We start from the raw sequence: 18,348 nt of genomic DNA, 5'->3' as shown, positions 1-18,348 counted from the left end.
AAATGCCATGTGATTTGCTGTACAGAAAATCCTAAGGAATCCACTAAAATGAGATGATGGACTTTATGAAAACACATAAAAGTCCAGATATCCTAGATTTAGAAATCAATGACTTTCTTCTAAATACCTTTTCCTCTGACATTCTTCCCTCCCTCTTGACAAAAATAAACCAGCTCTTTTGAATCAGCTCTTCCCCCTCTTTGCTCCATCTCGTCCCTTCCTAAAGTTTGGTTCTGTACTTGTCATCTTGGGAACTGTGCACCAAGATGCTTGGTTTGGACTTACCTGTATCCCCCATCACACCTCCTTTTCTAAAGGAACACCTTTAAAGTTTAAAATTTAAAGGAGCTCCCTACAACTTGCACATAGCCCAAACTTTCCTAGTTGGCTTCTGTGTGTTTGTGTGACTGCTTTATGGCTTTTTTTTTTTTTTTTTTTTTTTTTTTTCCAGTACTGAGGATTGAACTGAGGGGCACTTTGCCAATGAATTACATCCCAACCCCCCCCCCCCTTTTTTTGATACTGGGCATTGAACTCAGGGGTGCTTAACCACTGAGCCATATCCTCAGCCCTTTTTAATTTTTTATTTTGAGTCAGGGTCTCCCTGAGTTACTAAATACTTCACTAAGTTGCTAAGGTTTGCTTCAGTCTCCCAAGTCACTGGGATTATAGGCCTGTGACACTGTGTCCAGCACATTCCACGCCCCTTTTTTTGTTTTATTTTGAGATAGGATTTTGCTAAATTGCCCAGGCTGGCCTTGAACTCACAGTCCTCCTGCCTCAGCCTCCCAGGTTACTGGGACTACAGGGGTGCAACACCCACACCAGTTAAAACAACTTTAATGATGGAAAATTTACATATATGATTCTTTCATTTTACTTACACACTCAATTTTTTTGGTAAAGGACAAATTTATAATATTTCTGGGATGGGATATAGCTCAGTGGTACTGTAATTGCCTTGTGTGCATGAGACTCTGGGTTTGATCCCCAGCACTAGGCCTGATAATTTCTCTCCCCTGGCTGACTTGCTTTCTTTCTTATTTATTTGTTTGTTTGTTTATTTATTTATTTTGATGCAGGGTCTTGCCATGTTGCCTGCTGGCCACCAAATGCTCAGCCTTCTGAGTAGCTGCAGCTCCACCAGCAAGACACTCACTGGCTGGGCCCCTGCTTAGTCTACCTACAAGTATAGTGTTTGAAAGGTATGCCTGGGGAATTTAGGATTTTGAATAAAGGTCTAAAGATTTCAACACAACATGATAATTAAGTATTATTTTCTGCCCTTTCTGCTTTTGAAACATGAAATTTTGGGCTGGGAGTATAGATCACTGGCAAAACATTTAGTGCTTTCCTACCATGCTTGAGGCCCTGGATTCTGTCCCTAGAAACGAAGATCAATAAACCAATAAATTAAAAATCAACATTAAAAAAAAAAAGAAATCTTAGGCACGGTGGCCCATGCCTATAAACCAAGAGATTCCGGAGGTTGAGGCAGGAGGATCGAAAGTTCTAGACCAACCGCAGTAGCTTAGCAAGACTCTAAGCAATTTAACAAGACTCTGTCTCAAAATTAAAAAAAAAAAAAAAATGGCTGATAATGTAACCTCTGGATTCGATCCCCAGGACAAAAGGAAAAGAAAAGGAAAAAGAAATGAAGTCTTGGCTAACCATTAAATCAACCGCGATACTTTGAAAGGGTTAAGATAGCCCCGTGGCTTCCTTCTCATCCAAACGCCTCATCTCTTCCTCTCTTGCTACCCCCTCAGAGAAGATATTCCCCATTGGGCTGATGCGTTCTAAAAACTTTCCAGCTCACAGCTTCTCCCAAGACCGGCAATCTCCTCCTCTCCAATAATGCCAGTCCCAGTCCCGGCCCCCGCACTCCCAGGCTTCCAGTCAAGAAACATTCATCTGTGGCCTTTCTTTGCCATTTCCAACTCCACCACCCCCATTGCAGGACAGGGTCCCCTTCCTCCTTTCGTCTCTGTTAGCCTCGTTTCCATAATCGTCACACCGATTCTCAGTCTGACTCGCTCTCCTTGCCACCCTCTCCTGACGCCGGCAACCTGACCTCAAAAGCGCAAATGCTAAAACCAGACGAATTGACGTACGGAGAGAAGGAGTGTATGGAAGTGTGTGGAAGTGTGTGTGCTTGTGCGTGGAAGGAACCAACAGAGTCCGCCAGGGTGTCTATCTTCCGGTATGCCAATCACGCCCACCTGAGGGAGCCACGATCAGCACTCCAGGGCACCCACACAAACCGGAGGCAAAGTTATAGAGCTCAGAGGCACCCAGGCTTCACTCTGGACCCCAGCCCTAAAGGAATCCTAACCGCCACGGGCGTCCACCCCCCCGGCTCCGCGCTGTGGTAGAGCCCGAAGACGTCACCCATTGTTTACAAATCAACCCGAGCCGGCAGGATTCCGGCTACCCGGCTGCAGGCGCGCGGCGCGACCGCCTGGCGTGTCCCGGGATCCGCGTCACCCGCACCCCGGCCCCGACTTCAGCCTCCACCCGCGCCTTCCCGTGCTACGGCCCACCGAACCCGAGGCCAGCCGAGCCGCCAGCGACGCCCGCAGAGCTTCGGGTACCCGGGAAGGGAACCATGCCGTGCCGGAGGGAGGAGGAAGAGGAAGCCGGCGAGGAAGCGGAGGGGGAGGAGGAGGAGGACGACGACAGCTTCCTCCTGCTGGAGCAGTCGGTGACGCTGGGCGGCTCGGGCGAGGTGGACCGACTGGTGGCCCAGATCGGCCAGACGCTGCAGCTGGACGCGGCGCACGACAGTCCGGCCTCCCCGTGCGTGCCCCCGGGGCCGCCGCTGCAGCCCCGGGTGGCGCTGCCGGCAGACAAGGCCCCGTCCCGGGCCGTTCCGCTGCTGCTGCGACCCGCGTCGTCCGAGTCTGTGGGGCTGGCGCCCCCAGGAGCTCTACGCTGCGCCCTCGGGGACCGCGGTCGCGTGCGGGGTCGCGCTGCGCCCTATTGCGTGGCGGAGCTCTCCTCAGGCCCAAGCGCGCTATCTCCATTGCCCTCTCAGCCCGGCCTTGATGGGCCTCCGGGAGCCGGCAAACAGGGCATCCCGCAGCCTCTGTCTGGCCCGTGCCGGCGAGGATGGCTACGGAGCGCGGCCGCGTCCCGCCGACTGCAGCAGCGACGCGGGTCCCAGCCCGACACCTGCAGTGGCGACGACGATCCTCACCAACTCCTGCAGCAGCTCGTGCTCTCGGGAAACCTCATCAAGGAGGCAGTCAGAAGGCTTCATTCGCGACGGCTGCAGTTACATGCAAAGCTTCCCCAACACCCTCTCTTGGGCCCTCTGTCGGCTCCAGTGCACGAGCCCCCTTCACCCCGAAGCCCTCGAGCGGCCTGCAGTGACCCTGGGGCGTCCGGCAGAAGGGCGCAGCTCATAACCGTAGACGGTGTTCTTGTGCCTGGCAGCTAACAGCCAAGGTGGCCACCGCGCCAGCCTCTAACTGTAGAGGCAAGGGATTCCTCTGAGGGCTGTGACCCTACTCAGACTAGTGGAGAACCCTGCTCAGACTAGTGGAGAACTCTAGTTTTTGGAAGTAGAAATAATAATAATAATAATAATAATAAGCTAACGAAGACCGGGAACCAAAAAATCGTGAAAGTTTTCGTGGGGAACTGAGGTCGAGGTCCCCCATCCAGGACTTGGTTAGCCCTATTTAAGACATTTTATGGAGCACACCCCAAGCTCACACTTAGTAGGACTCCTTATTTGGCGTGACCGGACCTGGCCGCTCAGTGTGCAGTTCCGCGCAGCTTCTGGGCCAGCCAGGTGACCACGTGGCCAAGGTTCACGCTTCTCAGGATCGCCAAGCATCAGAACGAAGGAGCAAGGTCCCAGTTACTTGCTTCATCTTTGCAGGGCTGGTTCCTGATCCACTTCGGGAGAAGGGGACAAGAGTAGACGATAATTTCAGGAATCTACCCCAAACTGCCAGATTTAGGATTTTTGACACTTAAAATATCATCTCGTGACTTTGCGGGTATTGGTTTCAATATAGAAAATGCGGTACTACGAAAACACTCTCTTGGGGTTGAATAGGAGTAACCCTTTTTCTCAAGCCTCTCTTTGCAACTGGCTGCAGTTTTCAGAGTACTGGATGAGGGCTGTACGCCACGGGGTGGGTATGGTAGGCGGCGGCTTGGATATTGGGTGATGGAAGGGTAAAGTGAGACGTGGAATGAACCCCGGTCCTCTCTAATGTGTTTTCGCAGTCTGCCTGTCCCTCCTACAGTTCAAGGTCACTGTTGCCTGGGCGCGCACTGCGTTGCGGGACTCCTGCAGGGAGGGTAAACGATCTGCCTGTGCTCAGAGAAGAGCGCTGTATTTTGCAAGTGCTTGAGTCTCCTGAGGACATGCGCGCCGCCACCACCACGAGTGGAGAAGTAGGGAGGTGCAGAGAGCCTGTGCTTCCCGCGGGCGGTCACCGCCCCTGGCTGGGCTCCATGCTTTCATGGAAACTGCCCTGAGACATGGTCTGTGGTCCCTCCTCACCCCTTTGGCTCTCTCCCCTACTCAAGCGGGTGGCGCTGGCTATCCTGGGGACAGGGTCGAGGGGCTAGGGAAGCACCACGTGACAGGCACTCGAGGGACACAGCCTAGCACAGCATCTTATAATGGGCTCTCCGGGGCCATTTGCAATAACAGCTGCAATTCCCTGGGTAGCCGGAGTTGATTTCCTCCTTCTGCCCCTCCCCCAGCCGAGCCCGCTCGCCTTTGTAAGTGAAAGAAACCGAGTAGAAAATGTGACCCTCCAAATGGAGAAGCTGCAGGCTTTGCCATTGTGATCATGGTGAAGTGCATGGAACATACTGTTCACTCTCTGAGGGCGCTAAGACGTTTTGTTGTTTTAGTTTTATAGAGTCAATGGCTTATTCAGCATCCAGATGTGGCTGTTGACATATCTACACTTCGCACCGGAGTGTCTGGAATCGTGGCTATCCTGATTATAGGATTTTAACTTAACTGAAAGACCTGTTTTGAATAAATGTGTTGGTTTTTTTGTTCAGTTTTATTTTGTACTTGCCACCAGTGGGGAAAGATGTACAGAACATATTTCTCTGATCTCCATAAACATGAAAACACTTGAAATCCCTGTCAGCCTGGCTTGCTGATGATAATTAGAGCGCCTTTGTGTCTGAGCAGCTCACTAGTTAGACTGAGGTCTGCTCAGCTGGGTGTGTATCAATGCTGGCATGAAATTAAATGAAAGTGAGGTCAGGTTTTGGACAAATCCCATTCACCAAAACCTCACAGCTTTTGGATTACTAGTTAGGGATGGCAATGTGTTATGAAGCTGCCTCTGTTATCAAAGGATATTAGATCTGCCACTCATTGCAGCAGGAGCAGCTTATCACTTCTTTTTCCTTCTACTGTGATTATTTAAGTGAACTGTTGGTCAGGAGGCTGCTCAAGGTGCAAGAATGGTGTTGGAAAACTGACTGGGAGCTTATTAAAGGGCTCCTCCCTCTTTGCCCTTGGCATATTTACTACCATTCTGTCCCTGCAGTGACACAGCAACCCTTCTCTACCCCTCTTGTTCTGTTGCTTTAGTAACAGGGAAGGAGTGAGGTTGGGTGACAGAAAGGATACCTGGCATTTGAGTTCACTTATTAAATGGGGAGGGAACCTTGGGCAAGTTGCTCAACCTCTGTGGGCTTCCATTTCCTCATTTGTACGACAGGGATAGTGACATAAAAGTCACATGGTGACTGACTGGCATGTACTGGAGATGAACACTATCTAGCTATCTAGTCCCCATTCCTTCCTTCCCAGGACTGGCCCTATGTGGCCAACTGACTGGATCCTCAGCTATTCATAAAACAGTATGAGCCAAGATGCAAGATGCCAAAACTTTTCTGGAGAGAGTATGAGTTTGTGTCCTGATTGTCTATTCCACCACCCCCCCCCTCCTTTTTTTTTTTTTTTTTTTTTTTTTTTTTTTTTTTTGGTACCAGGGACTGAACCCAAGGGCATTTGAACCACTGAGCCACATCCCTAGCCATTTTTATTTTTTATTTTGAGACAGGGTCTTACTAAGTGGCTTAGGGTCTTATAAGTTACTGAGGCTACCCTTGAACTTGTGATCCCTCTGCCTCAGCCTCCCAAGCTGGGATTACAGGCATGTGCTACCTCAACCAGCTTCTATCTCCCTTTTTGACTCATTTGTCCCATTCTCTCTCTCAAATACATAGGTCTCTGAGGAGTACCTACCTCCAGAACACACCCAGATAGCTATTTTCCATTACCTGCCCAGAATGGACTGCAGTGTGCTCAGTCTCATGTTACCCAACAAGGGAAGAGTGATCATGGAAACTCTAAAACAAACTGAGAAAGGGGCTGCCAACAGTACAGTGGGCTTCTACCTCCGGGTACTGAGCATGTGAAGAAAGTGGTCAGGAACCCCTAGCATGGGAGCAGTCCTGAGTTAGCTCAAATTCTTAGCTGTGGAAGAATCTCAGCCGTCAAGGGTTAGAAGCAATCCAAGGCTTTCTTTCCATCCTCAAACTGCCTATGATTCCATGCCACTGCACTGATTATGCTGGCTTCTAGAACACTAAGGCCAACTCAGCCTTAGGGTTCACACAGTACAGTCTCATCCTTGAAAAGGGAAAACTGGAGAAAACTAATACCTACTCTGTATAAGACACTTGAAATACCCTATAATCCTGAATCCTATAACTGTTCAGCTCTAAAACGTCCTACCAAATTTTACTATTCACCCCAAAATCTTCTTTGGAAAAAATTAGGACTTTTATAAATAATCTTTCAAAGCTGTTAGGCTGGGGGGGGGGTACTGGAGATTACACCCAAGGTCTTAAGGAAGTTAAGCAAGTGCTCCACCACTGGGCTACATATTAGACCATTTTATAAATGCAAAATTAGTCTGGGGAGTTGGGCAAGGCAGAGTGACCTACCAAAGTCATTTATGAAATCAGAGATCAAGCTGAGTCTGGAACTCGGGTCTATGGGCTCCCAGTTCAGGCCTCTTTCCAATAACTTGACACCATCTTACAGGATCCAGCACTGTTCACTGCACAACACTGCACATACACCATAATATGAATGACACCCTTGCAGTTGCCCAAATTGGTAGCCCTGCCATTGGAATCCTGGAAAGCTCTGCCCCAGGTGCCTAGACTGAGCTAGGAAATGCCACATAGGACATATCCATTTTCTTACAAAATGTCCAGCATCCCATGAAGACAGCTAGCTACAGAAAATGGCCTGGGTGAGATGAAAGACCAAAGCTACGAACTGAATGAAAAAAAAAATTCAAATAAGATGACATGGATCATTTGGCAAACAACAAGTAATTTGGAAAAAAATGCCACACCATATAGAGGATTCCAGAGTCTGCCATCCTAAGATTTCTTTCTAATTTAGGCATAAATGCCTATATTCGGATTCAATTTTTATCCTTTCTTTTTTTCTCTTTCTCTTTTTCCAGCTCAGAAGCTGAAATATGGAGCGAAGATCAGACACCACTTTACTATCCAGCAAAGTCTGCGTTGAACCCTGTGATCCCTTCCTTCCAATCAGGAAAGAGTTACCTTGGCAACCAAATTACTAACTCACTCAATTAGCTCCCCCCTCTTCCACCAATGCTCAGTAATCACAGAATGTCAGCCCCGGGAGAGCTCAGGCTTTGGCAGTCTGGTGCTACTACCTCATTTAGAGATGGAAGCCCAGAGAGGTTTCCTCTTGAAGGTGCACTCCATTTGAACACCGTACAAGCTCATGCAGGCAAAGGAGAAAAACTCTCCCGTGCATTGTTTCCATCCATAGCTGAAGGAAGAACAATGACCTGCCCATAACAGTGTTTCCCAAAAGACATAACAGATGAGAGCCTGGGTTCTACAAGCAGCCCTCCCTTACTAGCTGTGCGATTCAGGACAGAGTCCATAAACTCAATATGAATGAACTCATCTGCAAAATGGGGCAAGGGCAGAGCCTTAGAATTATGTGGAGATTAAATCAGATATTGTATTGGAAACAAATAGCAAATAATGAAACATCATTCCTAGAAGGTATTAAGACCACTACTTGAAGTCTGAGGCGTGTAAAAAAAAACATGCCTCTTGCTGGGAATACCGCTCAGTGGCAGAGTGCTTGCCTAGCATATGCGATCTCTGGTGAAATCCCCTAGTACTGAAAAATAAAAAAGAAAGAAAAAAAAGAACCTCTCCCTTTTTGTTTCTCACTGAGGATTGAACTCAAGGGCACTTTAACATTGACCTATGTGCCCAGCCCTTTTTATTCTTTATTTTGAGAGAGGATCCCTTTAAATTGCTGAGGGTCTCACACAGTTGCTAAGACAGGTCTTGAACTTGTGATTCTCCTGCCTCAGCCTCCTGAGTCACTGCAATTACAGGTGTGCACCGCCACTGCCACCCTGCCTCTTAATGACTTTCTCAATGTTTTTTTTTGTTGTTGTTGTTATTGTCTTTCTTGTTGTTGTTTGGGGGGGGGGCGTTCCTTTACTTTTTTCTTTTGCTTTTTTTGGTGCTGGAGATTAAACCTAGGGTCTCCCAAATGCTAAGCAAGCAGTCTTCCACTAAATTATACCCCAAACCCTAACCTGGGTTTTTTGTTTGTTTGTTTGTTTGTTTTTTGTATTTTTGCTAATAGGGATCCTACACAGGGCACTCTACCATTGAGCTGCATTTTCAGCTCTTCATTTCTTTATTTTTGGAGGGTACTGGGGATTGAACTCCGGGGCACTCAACCACTGAGCCACATCCCCAGCCCTATTTTGTATTTTATTTAGAGACAGGGTCTCACTGAGTTGCTTAGTGCCTTGACGTTGCTGAGGCTGGCTTTAAACTCGAAATCTTCCTGTCTCAACCTCCCAAACTGCTGGGATTACAAACATTTGGCACTGCACTTGGCCCAGCCTTTATATTTTTGAAATAGTGTCTCACTAATTGCCATGGTTGGCCTTGAATTTGGGATTCTCCTGCCTCAGCCTCTTGGGTAGGCATGTGCCACCAGCAACGACCCTAATATGTTTCTTAAAAAGCACAAACCTGTTTATTCTGAAAGTCAAACCAGGGTCTTGATCATGCACCCCAACTGCACAGGTGTTAAAGGAATACCTCAAAGGGTAGGGTCTGCAGAAGGGCCATCTCTTTTTTTTTTTTTTTTTTTTCAATACTGGGGATTGAACTCAGGGCCTTGTGCTTGCAAGCACTCTACCAGCTGAGCTATCTCCCCAGTCCTGGGGGCCAGCTCTTAAGACCCCCATTTCCTATTAGAATATTTATCCCCTCTAATTCCATTTCTGTGCTCCATGCTCAGCTGAAGTTTGGCTTTCCTGCCTGTTCACTCCTGTCTATAATTCGTACTGAGAAAGTCATGCAGTTTCTTCACAGGAAGTGACCTTCGAGTTTTGTTCTCCCTGTTCTTGTTATTTACCTCCATTATAGAGTTATCTCAGGGGCTCATATGTGCATGACTTCTTCCCAAAGAGATTATATGTTCTTTGATGGTAAAAGAATGACAAGATGAAGAGGATGTTTTCAGCAGATTGGCAGGCCACATGGTGTGGAGAATGGACTGGGGCTGAGGGGAAACTTTCTGGTCAGGCAGATTTGCGACTGGCTGTTACAACATCCAGGCACCAGGCGATAAAGGTCTGGGCGGGAAAGGGAGGAAAAGACAAGAGAGATGTTTTGAAAAGAAAACCCACAGTCAAGGGGAAATAGTATGACATTAAAAAGAAGAAGGGGCTGGAGTTGTAGGTCAGTGGTAGAGACTTGCCTTGCACATGTGAGGCACTGGGTTTGATTCTCAACACCATTTAAAAGTAAATAAGTAAAATATATTGTGTTCATCTACAACTTTAAAATTCTGAAAAGAAGAAGAAGAAAAAGAAAACCCAGAGGCCTTAGTACTGGGTAGCCATAAAAATGTGGGCTCTGGAACCAGACTTCCTGCCTCCTTCCTTTAAAACTCCTTCCTGTGACCTTGGGCAGATTTCTTCACCTCTCTAACCTCAAGGTCCTCCTAATAAAGCTGATAATAATAAAAGTCCCTGCCTCCTTGGGTTATTGTGAGGATTAATTGAACTAATGCTCATACAATGCTTTGGCCACTGCCTGAAACATAGCTGCATTTAGTAACTTTGCCTGGGTATTGGCATTTGGTAAATATTTGCAGAGCAAACAAATGGGGCAATTGCAACAGAGTGCTGGAGGCTAAGGGAGTGGGGTGCTCAGGACAGAGATGATGAGCTGAGGTGCCTAGAAGTCTGAAGGAGATGCTCAAAAGGGAAAGCAGAAAGTGGGATGTAGCTCAGTAGTAAAGTACTTGCCTGCTTTAAGGAAAGCTCTGGATTTGATCTCCAGCACCACAAAATAAATAAAGAAGGGAGAACAAGCCAAGAGAGGGATTTGCTTTATCAGGAAACACAAGACCTTGACCCAATGCACTTGGAGGAAAGGGAGAAATTAATGGGAAGATGCTGCAAAGGACCAGCTGGAGGAGGTGGAAAGTCATGGGGTCCTCAGTCTGGGAATGTTTGAAGAGCAGGGCTCAGGGGGGCTGTAGGTATGGACAGTGCCCTGTGTCACAAACTCTCCTACCCCAGTAAGACCCAGGACCTGAGAGATTGGCTGTTGAAGCAACCTTGTGCAACCCTTCATGCCTGGGATCGCTGTGTGTTTGCGTTGGTTTCATGTGAATGAATTCTCTGTGGCTAACACAGCAATAGAATGAAAACTAAAACTGATACCAAGGAGTTTAACTGCTTCCCCTTGTCAATTGTTAACTGACTCATAGGAGGTAAAATTCACAACCCCCAATTGATAGGCTGTTCGGGAAGTTTGTTTGACTTATTGATTTGGGTGGGTTAAAATAAACCACAAGTTGGATATCATCTTGTTACCTTTGCCCTGCCTTTGGCCTGCCTGCTTGTGTCTTAACTGTCTAAATTAGATTCCACAGCCCAATATTGGTGAAAAATGGCTTCCTGAAAATCTTCCCCACTGGAGTCATAAAACCACTCCTCCAGCTGGGCATGATGGTGCACAAATGCAATCCCAGCAGCTCGGGAGGTGAGGCAGAAGGATTGCAAGTTCAAAGCCAGTCTCAGCAAATTAGCAAGATCCTAAGCAACTTAGACCCTATCTCAAAATAAAAAATAAAAAGGACTGGGGATGTGGCTTAGTAATTAAGCACCCCTGGGGTTCAAACCCAGGTACCAAAAATAAAAATAAAAGCAAAAGCAAAAACTCTCCAGATGCATCCCAAATAGTACTTTTCCTTAGCTGCGTTGAGGACAGGAGAAACTCACTCAAAAGACACTACTTAATGCGTTGATAAAAAAGAAAGTTGAAATAACTCCAGTGTTCAAAGACAGACAATGAAAGTAAGTCACTGAGCAAAATTGGATGGACCATGGCCTGGACCCCGTAGCCTGACCACAGGGAATATACATGGAGATAACATAGATGGAGCTATGTGTAGACACACGTGCACACCTATAGACATACTCACATACCTCACCACCCCTACAGTTCAGCCTACAAGTTGCATTGGTTCTACTCTTACTTTCTGTCTGCTCCTTTTGCGTATTCTCTTCTTCCTCCCAAGGAGATTTGATGAGCTGGCATTTGTAAAGTACTTAGGACAGAGCCTAGCACAAGGTAAGTGCTAAGCACATTACCTAGCACTGCCCACCTGCCAGCATCTCCCAAACTCTATTCACCTCTTAAACTGCCATATCTTTACTGTCACCCTTTATTGTCATCTCCCACCAACTCCCATTTATGAGACACCAGGCTGCTGCTCACGTAACTTCCCACATGAATCTCCTAACCAACCCTCCCCACCTACACACACACCTAGCTTCTTGACACTTCCCTATTGCTCCAATCCTTCTGGGTTCTACACTTGCAAAGTTATCAGGGGAACTTGGGCAACTGGCCCCTTCAGAAGTTGGAGTTGTCTCAGCTATGTCCAGCTAGGGATATCCTAGCAAATGTCATGCGTACTAGGAATGGGCTATCCCTAGCTGCAACACCTGGGACATGGTTTTGCCTCCTAGACAACACACTTCCTCAGGCCCAGGACTGGGGCTAGGCACTCTACAGCCTTTGCAAATGGCTGGATCAGTAGGCAAGGGCTGGGGTGTGTGAGGAAAGGAATGTGGGTTGAAGCCCAAATCGCTGCAGAGAAGCTGTTCAACAATGAGCGCACTTTCATTACCATCAAGGCTATTGGGGTCCAGCAAGATCTTAAGGGAGAGGTCATCAGGCATTTCAGAAGGATTCCACCTTCTAAGTTTGAAGTTCATGTAGACTTCTGAAGACTTTCTTAAGGAACACTACATTGACTTGAAGTACGATCCATTCTTCCTTGGCCTGGTGAAATACATGCTCAAGGCCAGTGGTTCCCATGGTCTGGGAGAGGCTAGACATTGGGAAGACAGGCCAAGTGATGTTCAGGAACATAGTCCCTGTAGATTCCAAGCCTGGGACAATCCAGGAGAGCTTTTGCATCCAAGTTGGCAGGAATGTTGTTCATGGCAGTGATTCTTCAGAGTACAGAGAAGACTGGCTTGTTTTCAATTTGAAGAACTGGTGAATTATAAGATAAGATCCATAAATGACATGAGGGCAGACAACAATGTTTTTCCCATTCACTTTGCCACCAGTCACTGGTGGAGGGCAGACTAGCAAATCTAATTATTTCCAGAACTTACTTAGAATCTGGAGGGCAACTCTTCAAGCTGAGGGCTCCTTGTACAGTGAGTGTCCTGTGTTACCATCAGATTAAGATGTTTCATCCTTGCCCCTCCCCAAAAAAGATCATGAGTAGGCTCAGACAGGAGGCAAAAGAGTTAATAAGGTTCAATTTGAGCCTTGAGTTCAAATCCTGCTCTACCACCAAGTCCTGGAGTCTTGTAGAGGTGTGCACCAGGTGTCTCCTCTCTACTTAGCTTCTCAGGTTCCATAGATCTTTTCTCCTCAGCTGCAGTTCCCATTCCCATTGCATTCCTGCTATTCTAGTCAGGCTGCAGACCTCCAGGGGATCTGCCCTGAGATCCTCTGAGACCTCTTTGTCTTGGCCCAGCCCTTACAGAGGACCTCTGACTGTTTCTGAAAGAACTGGTATTTGTTATTTGGGCCTCTCTCTTCTATCATTCCTGTTTCCTCATGTGAAGCTCTGAGTCTCCCAATCTGCTGTGGGTTCTACCAGGATGTTTCAACCCTGTCTCATTCCAGATTTCCACACTGTGCAGATATATGGCTGATGCACAAGAAAAGTTTACTATTGAGTCAGAGTATTGGTGGGTTAAGGTTTGTGGGATGTTCTAAAGAATTCAAAGAAATCCAACAAAGGTGAAAATGGTGTCAAGAAAGTCTTCTAGCTGGGTTTGGTAGCACATGCCTGCAGAGACTAGGGAGGCTAAGACAGGGGTATTGCAAGTTTAAGGACAGCCTCTCTAACACAGCAAGACCCTGTCTCAAAAAAAGGTTGGGGGGGGGGGGGTAGAGAAATGTAGCTCAGTGGTAAAATCCCTGGGTTCAATCCAGGTATACAATATGCAGGTGTTACAATATGACCTAAAGACCTGACTGAGGAAAGCAGAAGATGCTAGAGCCAGACTATCCAGTTTCAAATCCCAGCTCCACCATCCAATAGGTGCTAACTTCAAGCAAATCACTTAACTGTCTAAGCCTCAATGTTGTCATCTATAAAATGGAAATTTGGTGCTTACCTCATGGCACATAAAGCCATGTGGTAGTGCCAAGAATTAGCAGTTATGTTTTGAACATGTAAGTCTCCCAGACCCCTCAGGTTCTCATTTAACCCTCCCAACTCCCTTACAAAGCATTACTGCTTTATAAATGAGAAAGGGGAAGGCTGAGGCAGGAGGATGGAGAGTTCAAAAGCCAGCCTTAGCAATTTAGTGAGGCACTACTCAGTGAGACCCTGTCTTTAAATACAAAATGGCTGGGGATGTGGCTCAGTGGTTAAGTACCTCTGAGTTCAATCCCAAGTACCAAAAATAAATAAATGAGAAAAGGGAAAAGCTCAGGACAGTCACTTGATCACCACAACACAGCTGATAAGTAACAAGGTTGGGTCAGGCCCCAGTCACTGAGTACTAGCCAGCTGTGTGCAGGGCACAGGGTGGGAAGGGTACGGGGCAGGAGAGATCCTGCAAGGGGCTGACAGGTAGAACTGGACTGCCCCCAAGCTTTCCTTGGAAAGGCAAGACAGGAAGTAGGAAGGGGCTCAGCAAGGGCTATATGTCCCAGGGAAGGTGGGGCTGAGGGGAGGAGGAAGGGATCATCCCCTCGTGAGGGTAAATACAACCCTTGCCAGCTCAAACCAAGTCATCTTTACAACTACTAAATAAATCACTGTAAAGTCCCCCCCCCCCCCCCCCACCCTTTTTTTTTTTTTTTTGGCACTGAGGACTGAACCCAGGGGTGCTTTACCACTGAGCCACATCCCCAGTTCTTTTTATTTTCTATTTTGAGACAGGGTCTTGTTAACTTTCTGAGGCTGAACTCAAACTTGCTATTCTCCAACCTCAGCCTCCCAAGTTGTTGGGATTTCAGGTGAGCGATGGTGCCCGCCTAAAACCGTTTTTCTTCCCCCAGTCCACAGCTCCAATGAGTTAGTCTTAAAAGGAGAAAACAGGTAGGCTTTGCCCAAAAAATTCAAAGGAAAACCTATCTCCTGCTGGGCTCAGTGGCATGGTACACGTAGCACATACCTGTAATCCCAGTGACTCAGGAGGCTGAGGTGGGAAGATGGCAAACTCAAAGCCAGCAACTTGGGGAAGCCCTAAACAACTTAGTGAGACTCTGTCTCACTAAATAAAAAGGGCAGATGTGGCTCAGTGGTAAAGAACCCTGGGTTCAATCCCTAGCATCAAAAAAGAAAAAAAAAAAAAATCCACCTCTCTCTAGACACAGTGTTTCTTTGCCCTCAGTCCAGAAAATGTTTCTGGAACGTTTTCCACAAAAGGAGAAAAAGCCCACCTGGTAGCTCCTAAAAACCTGGACTTAATTTTCTGATTGTGTAGAACCCAGGAGCACTCAAGGGCTGCAACTCTACAAGGATTCAAGGTGAGCTGCAACAGCCCCAACCGTTTACCCAGGTCCCCCTAATTACCCCAAGCGCACTCTTCATTAATAAGGGTATGCCCTATGGGCTTTTCTTTCCATCCCCCACCTTCCACCAAAAAGTCAAACCATGCTCCAAAACAAAAATCAGATTTATTCAGCAGACATTTTAATTAAGAAATCCTATAAATCAGGACCACCACAAGTTCAGACACTCCGTTGCGAAGTGTACGGTCAATAGCTACATCTGGAGGATGAACAAGCCATTGAATCTTTAAAAAACTGGTTTAGCTACCTTAAAGTTCAGGGATGGTGCCTTACTAAAGCACCGTCAAGTTTCACAAGGGTAAAGCCAGCGGTTTCTCCTAGAGGAGAGTCACATTTTAAAAAGTTTCAGTCACTCACAAAGAGCTGGCAGGCAGGAGGAAAATAACTGTGCATGAGGAACCACACAGGCTCCGGCCCACCACTCCAGAGCGCCAGAACAGAGCAGAAAGGCGTCCAGGGCCTTCTTCATTCCAACCCCACAGAAAGGGCAGAGTAAGAAAGGTCGGCTGGGAGGACAGGAGATTGTTTATGACCGTTTCTGAGAAAGCTGGTGGCGTGGCCAAGAGTAGCCTTGCAAGAGGAGGAGTTCTGGAAAGAGGAAAGCACAGAAAAAGCAACCAACTCTCCTCACAGGTCCCTCCCTGCCTGTGTGTCCTCGGGAGACTCCAAGCGGTGGCAAAGCAAGACAGCTCTTCTTGGAGAGAAAAAGACACCAGGGGTGAGTTAGCTCTTGCAGGAACCCCACTGCCTCTCACTTTACAGCACAAATGTGACCTTCAACCACGGGTGGCAAGGTCAAGTTATTTAAAAGCTCACAATCAAATTTAACTCTCCCAACTTTCAAAATTATCCACCTCCTTCCCATTCTCTAAGTGGAGTTCCCGTCTCCCACCTCCTCCAACCGATTAAGTGGAAGAGAGGCGATGCCAACCCATCCCATGCCAAGATTTTCTTCTTCAACCCAGAATTTCTCTGCACAACAAATATAGCACCATTTTCAGTAAGCTCCTCCACCGGCAAATAACGAGAAAAGGTATCCGTATCACTAGTTTTCAAGTATTGTTAGAAAGCCTTCGCGATTCCCGCCCTTCCAGCCCTATCTTTAAACAATCCAAGCACACGATGCCCACAAGGGCTAGGTCAGTTACAAGTGGATGCAAGTAGCTGCCATAGGTCCCCAGTTTATCCCAGGTCCTTGGCCCCGGGTGGTCGGGGAAATTCGAACGCGATACGGACGTGCCTTGGTCCGTGTGTTTCACCATGCTTTAAGTTCTCGGACAGCACTGCCCAGGCGGGTTAACTTCTCTGTTTGAGATCTCTCCAAGTGACTCCCTGCAGCCTATGCTGTCGCTCCCAGGAATAGAGGCGAGACTTCAGATAAAGACTGATGGGGACAGGACGCTGTGAGTTGTACGCAGCGGCGTCCTCTTCCTCCTCCAAGCGGCCAGGGTCAGAGCAAGGCGCTCGAGGTCTGCAAGGCGACCGGGTCCGGTCCGCTGCGTCCGCCCCCGGGCCCAGAGGCACCCGTGGGGCTGGTGGCCGCAACCGCGGCGACGGCTCGCTGGAGCCTCCTGACCGCCTCCTTGATGAGGTTTCCCGAGAGCACGAGCTGCTGCAGGAGACGATGGGGGTCGTCATCGCCCGCGCGTGCCCCGGCTTGGGTCCATCGTCGCTGTTGCAGTCGCCGGGAAGCGCCGGCGCCCCGGAGCCATCCTCGCCGGCACGGCCCGGGCAGTGCGCTTGGGCCTGAGGAGAGCTCCGCCACGCAATAGGGCGCAGCACGACCCCGCACGCGACCGCGGTCCCCAAGGGCGCAGCGTAGAGCTCCTGAGGGCGCCGGCCCCACAGCCTCGGACGACGCGGGTCGCAGCAGCAGCGGAACGGCCCGGGGCCGGGCCTTGTCTGCCGGCAGCGCCACCCGGGGCTGCAGCGGCGGCCCCGGGGGCACGCACGGGGAGGCCGGACTGTCGTGCGCCGCGTCCAGCTGCAGCGTCTGGCCGATCTGGGCCACCAGTCGGTCCACCTCGCCCGAGCCGCCCAGCGTCACCGACTGCTCCAGCAGGAGGAAGCTGTCGTCGTCGTCCTCCTCCTCCTCCTCCCCCTCCGCTTCCTCGCCGGCTTCCTCTTCCTCCTCCCTCCGGCACGGCATGGTCCCCCTCCCGAGCACCCTAAGCTCTGCGGGCGTCCCTGGCGGCTCGGCTGCCCGCGGGTTCGGTGGGCCGCGGCACAAGAGGGCGCCGGGCGGAGGCTGAAGCTAAGGCCGGGGCCGGGGCCGGGGGGATGCGGAACCCGGGGTCGGCCGGGATGTCGCGCCGCGCGCCTGCAGCCGGGGAGCCGGAATCCTGCCGGCTCGGGTTGATTTGTAAACAATGGATGACGTCCACTGGCTCTACCACAGAGCCGAGCCGGGGGTGAGGAGCTAGGAGGCGCCAGGGAGCGGGACGCCGCGGACAGCGCAGGGCCACAGCCAGAGCCTTCGCAGGTCTGTGTTGGCTATCCATCTGTGACGGGCTCCCAGGAGTGGGGACCACTTTCGTTCTGTGCGGGCCCCCTCGAGCAGTATGAAAAGAAATGCACCTGATTCAGCCACAGTTGGTTTCTCCCACTCACGGACACACCCACCCACACACCCAACCCCTCCTCCGCCCGCGCCTGCTCCCTCCCCACGTGTCAGCAGGCTTGGGCCCGCCCTGCTCTCCGCCTTGCGCAACGCAGTCACCCACCCGGGCCGGGGGGGAGGGGCGGGGCGGAGGTGGGGGCGGGGCAGGAAGGAGGGGATCGCGATTGAAGAAGGGACCCGTTTAAGGAGGGCGGAATGGGTTGGAGGTGGGGGTCACAGAGGCTTCCCCTCCCCCAATCATTAAAGCCTCCCAAGCACACAGCGAGAAAAGGAAGGACCACAGCTTGCCTAAAGAGTTTTTTTGTTTTTTGTTTTTTAAGGTTCAAATAGAAATATAGGGGCTGGGGAAATTTTCTCAATTATAGGACTCAAAAATGGTTGAACTATTTTTCCCTTAGGTTTTCTTCCCTTCAGGCTTTTCTCTATAAAGGCAGGTTATACAAACAACCACGCGTACAACGTTATACACTTTTTTTTTACTTTGTATTGCAATCAAAGCTTTTTTTCGTGTTACTGCATGCACTTTGAAAACGTTTTAGTGATTACGTAAATTTCCACTAAGTGTA

The 18,348-nt window shown here is 49.1% G+C and overlaps 2 protein-coding genes across 2 annotated transcripts; one reads left to right on the top strand and one right to left on the bottom strand.

The window, feature by feature from the left end:
* The first annotated feature begins 2,395 nt into the window (after positions 1-2,395).
* On the top strand, positions 2,396-3,527 carry FRAT1 (FRAT regulator of WNT signaling pathway 1). The gene has a single exon (XM_079136917.1). It carries the CDS (start codon positions 2,609-2,611, stop codon positions 3,440-3,442), a length of 834 nt encoding a protein of 277 aa, XP_078993043.1. The 5' UTR covers positions 2,396-2,608; the 3' UTR covers positions 3,443-3,527.
* Positions 3,528-15,248: 11,721 nt separating this feature from the next.
* FRAT2 (FRAT regulator of WNT signaling pathway 2) lies at positions 15,249-17,852 on the bottom strand. The gene has a single exon (XM_079137205.1). It carries the CDS (start codon positions 17,309-17,311, stop codon positions 16,613-16,615), a length of 699 nt encoding a protein of 232 aa, XP_078993331.1. The 5' UTR covers positions 17,312-17,852; the 3' UTR covers positions 15,249-16,612.
* Between the last annotated feature and the right edge of the window lie 496 nt (positions 17,853-18,348).

The sequence above is a fragment of the Sciurus vulgaris genome (genome assembly GCF_902686455.1).
Source record: "Sciurus vulgaris genome assembly, chromosome: 4".
Classification (NCBI taxonomy): domain Eukaryota; kingdom Metazoa; phylum Chordata; class Mammalia; order Rodentia; family Sciuridae; genus Sciurus; species Sciurus vulgaris.
Note: the sequence above shows the minus strand (reverse complement) of the source record. Positions and strands in the feature narration are given on the sequence as shown.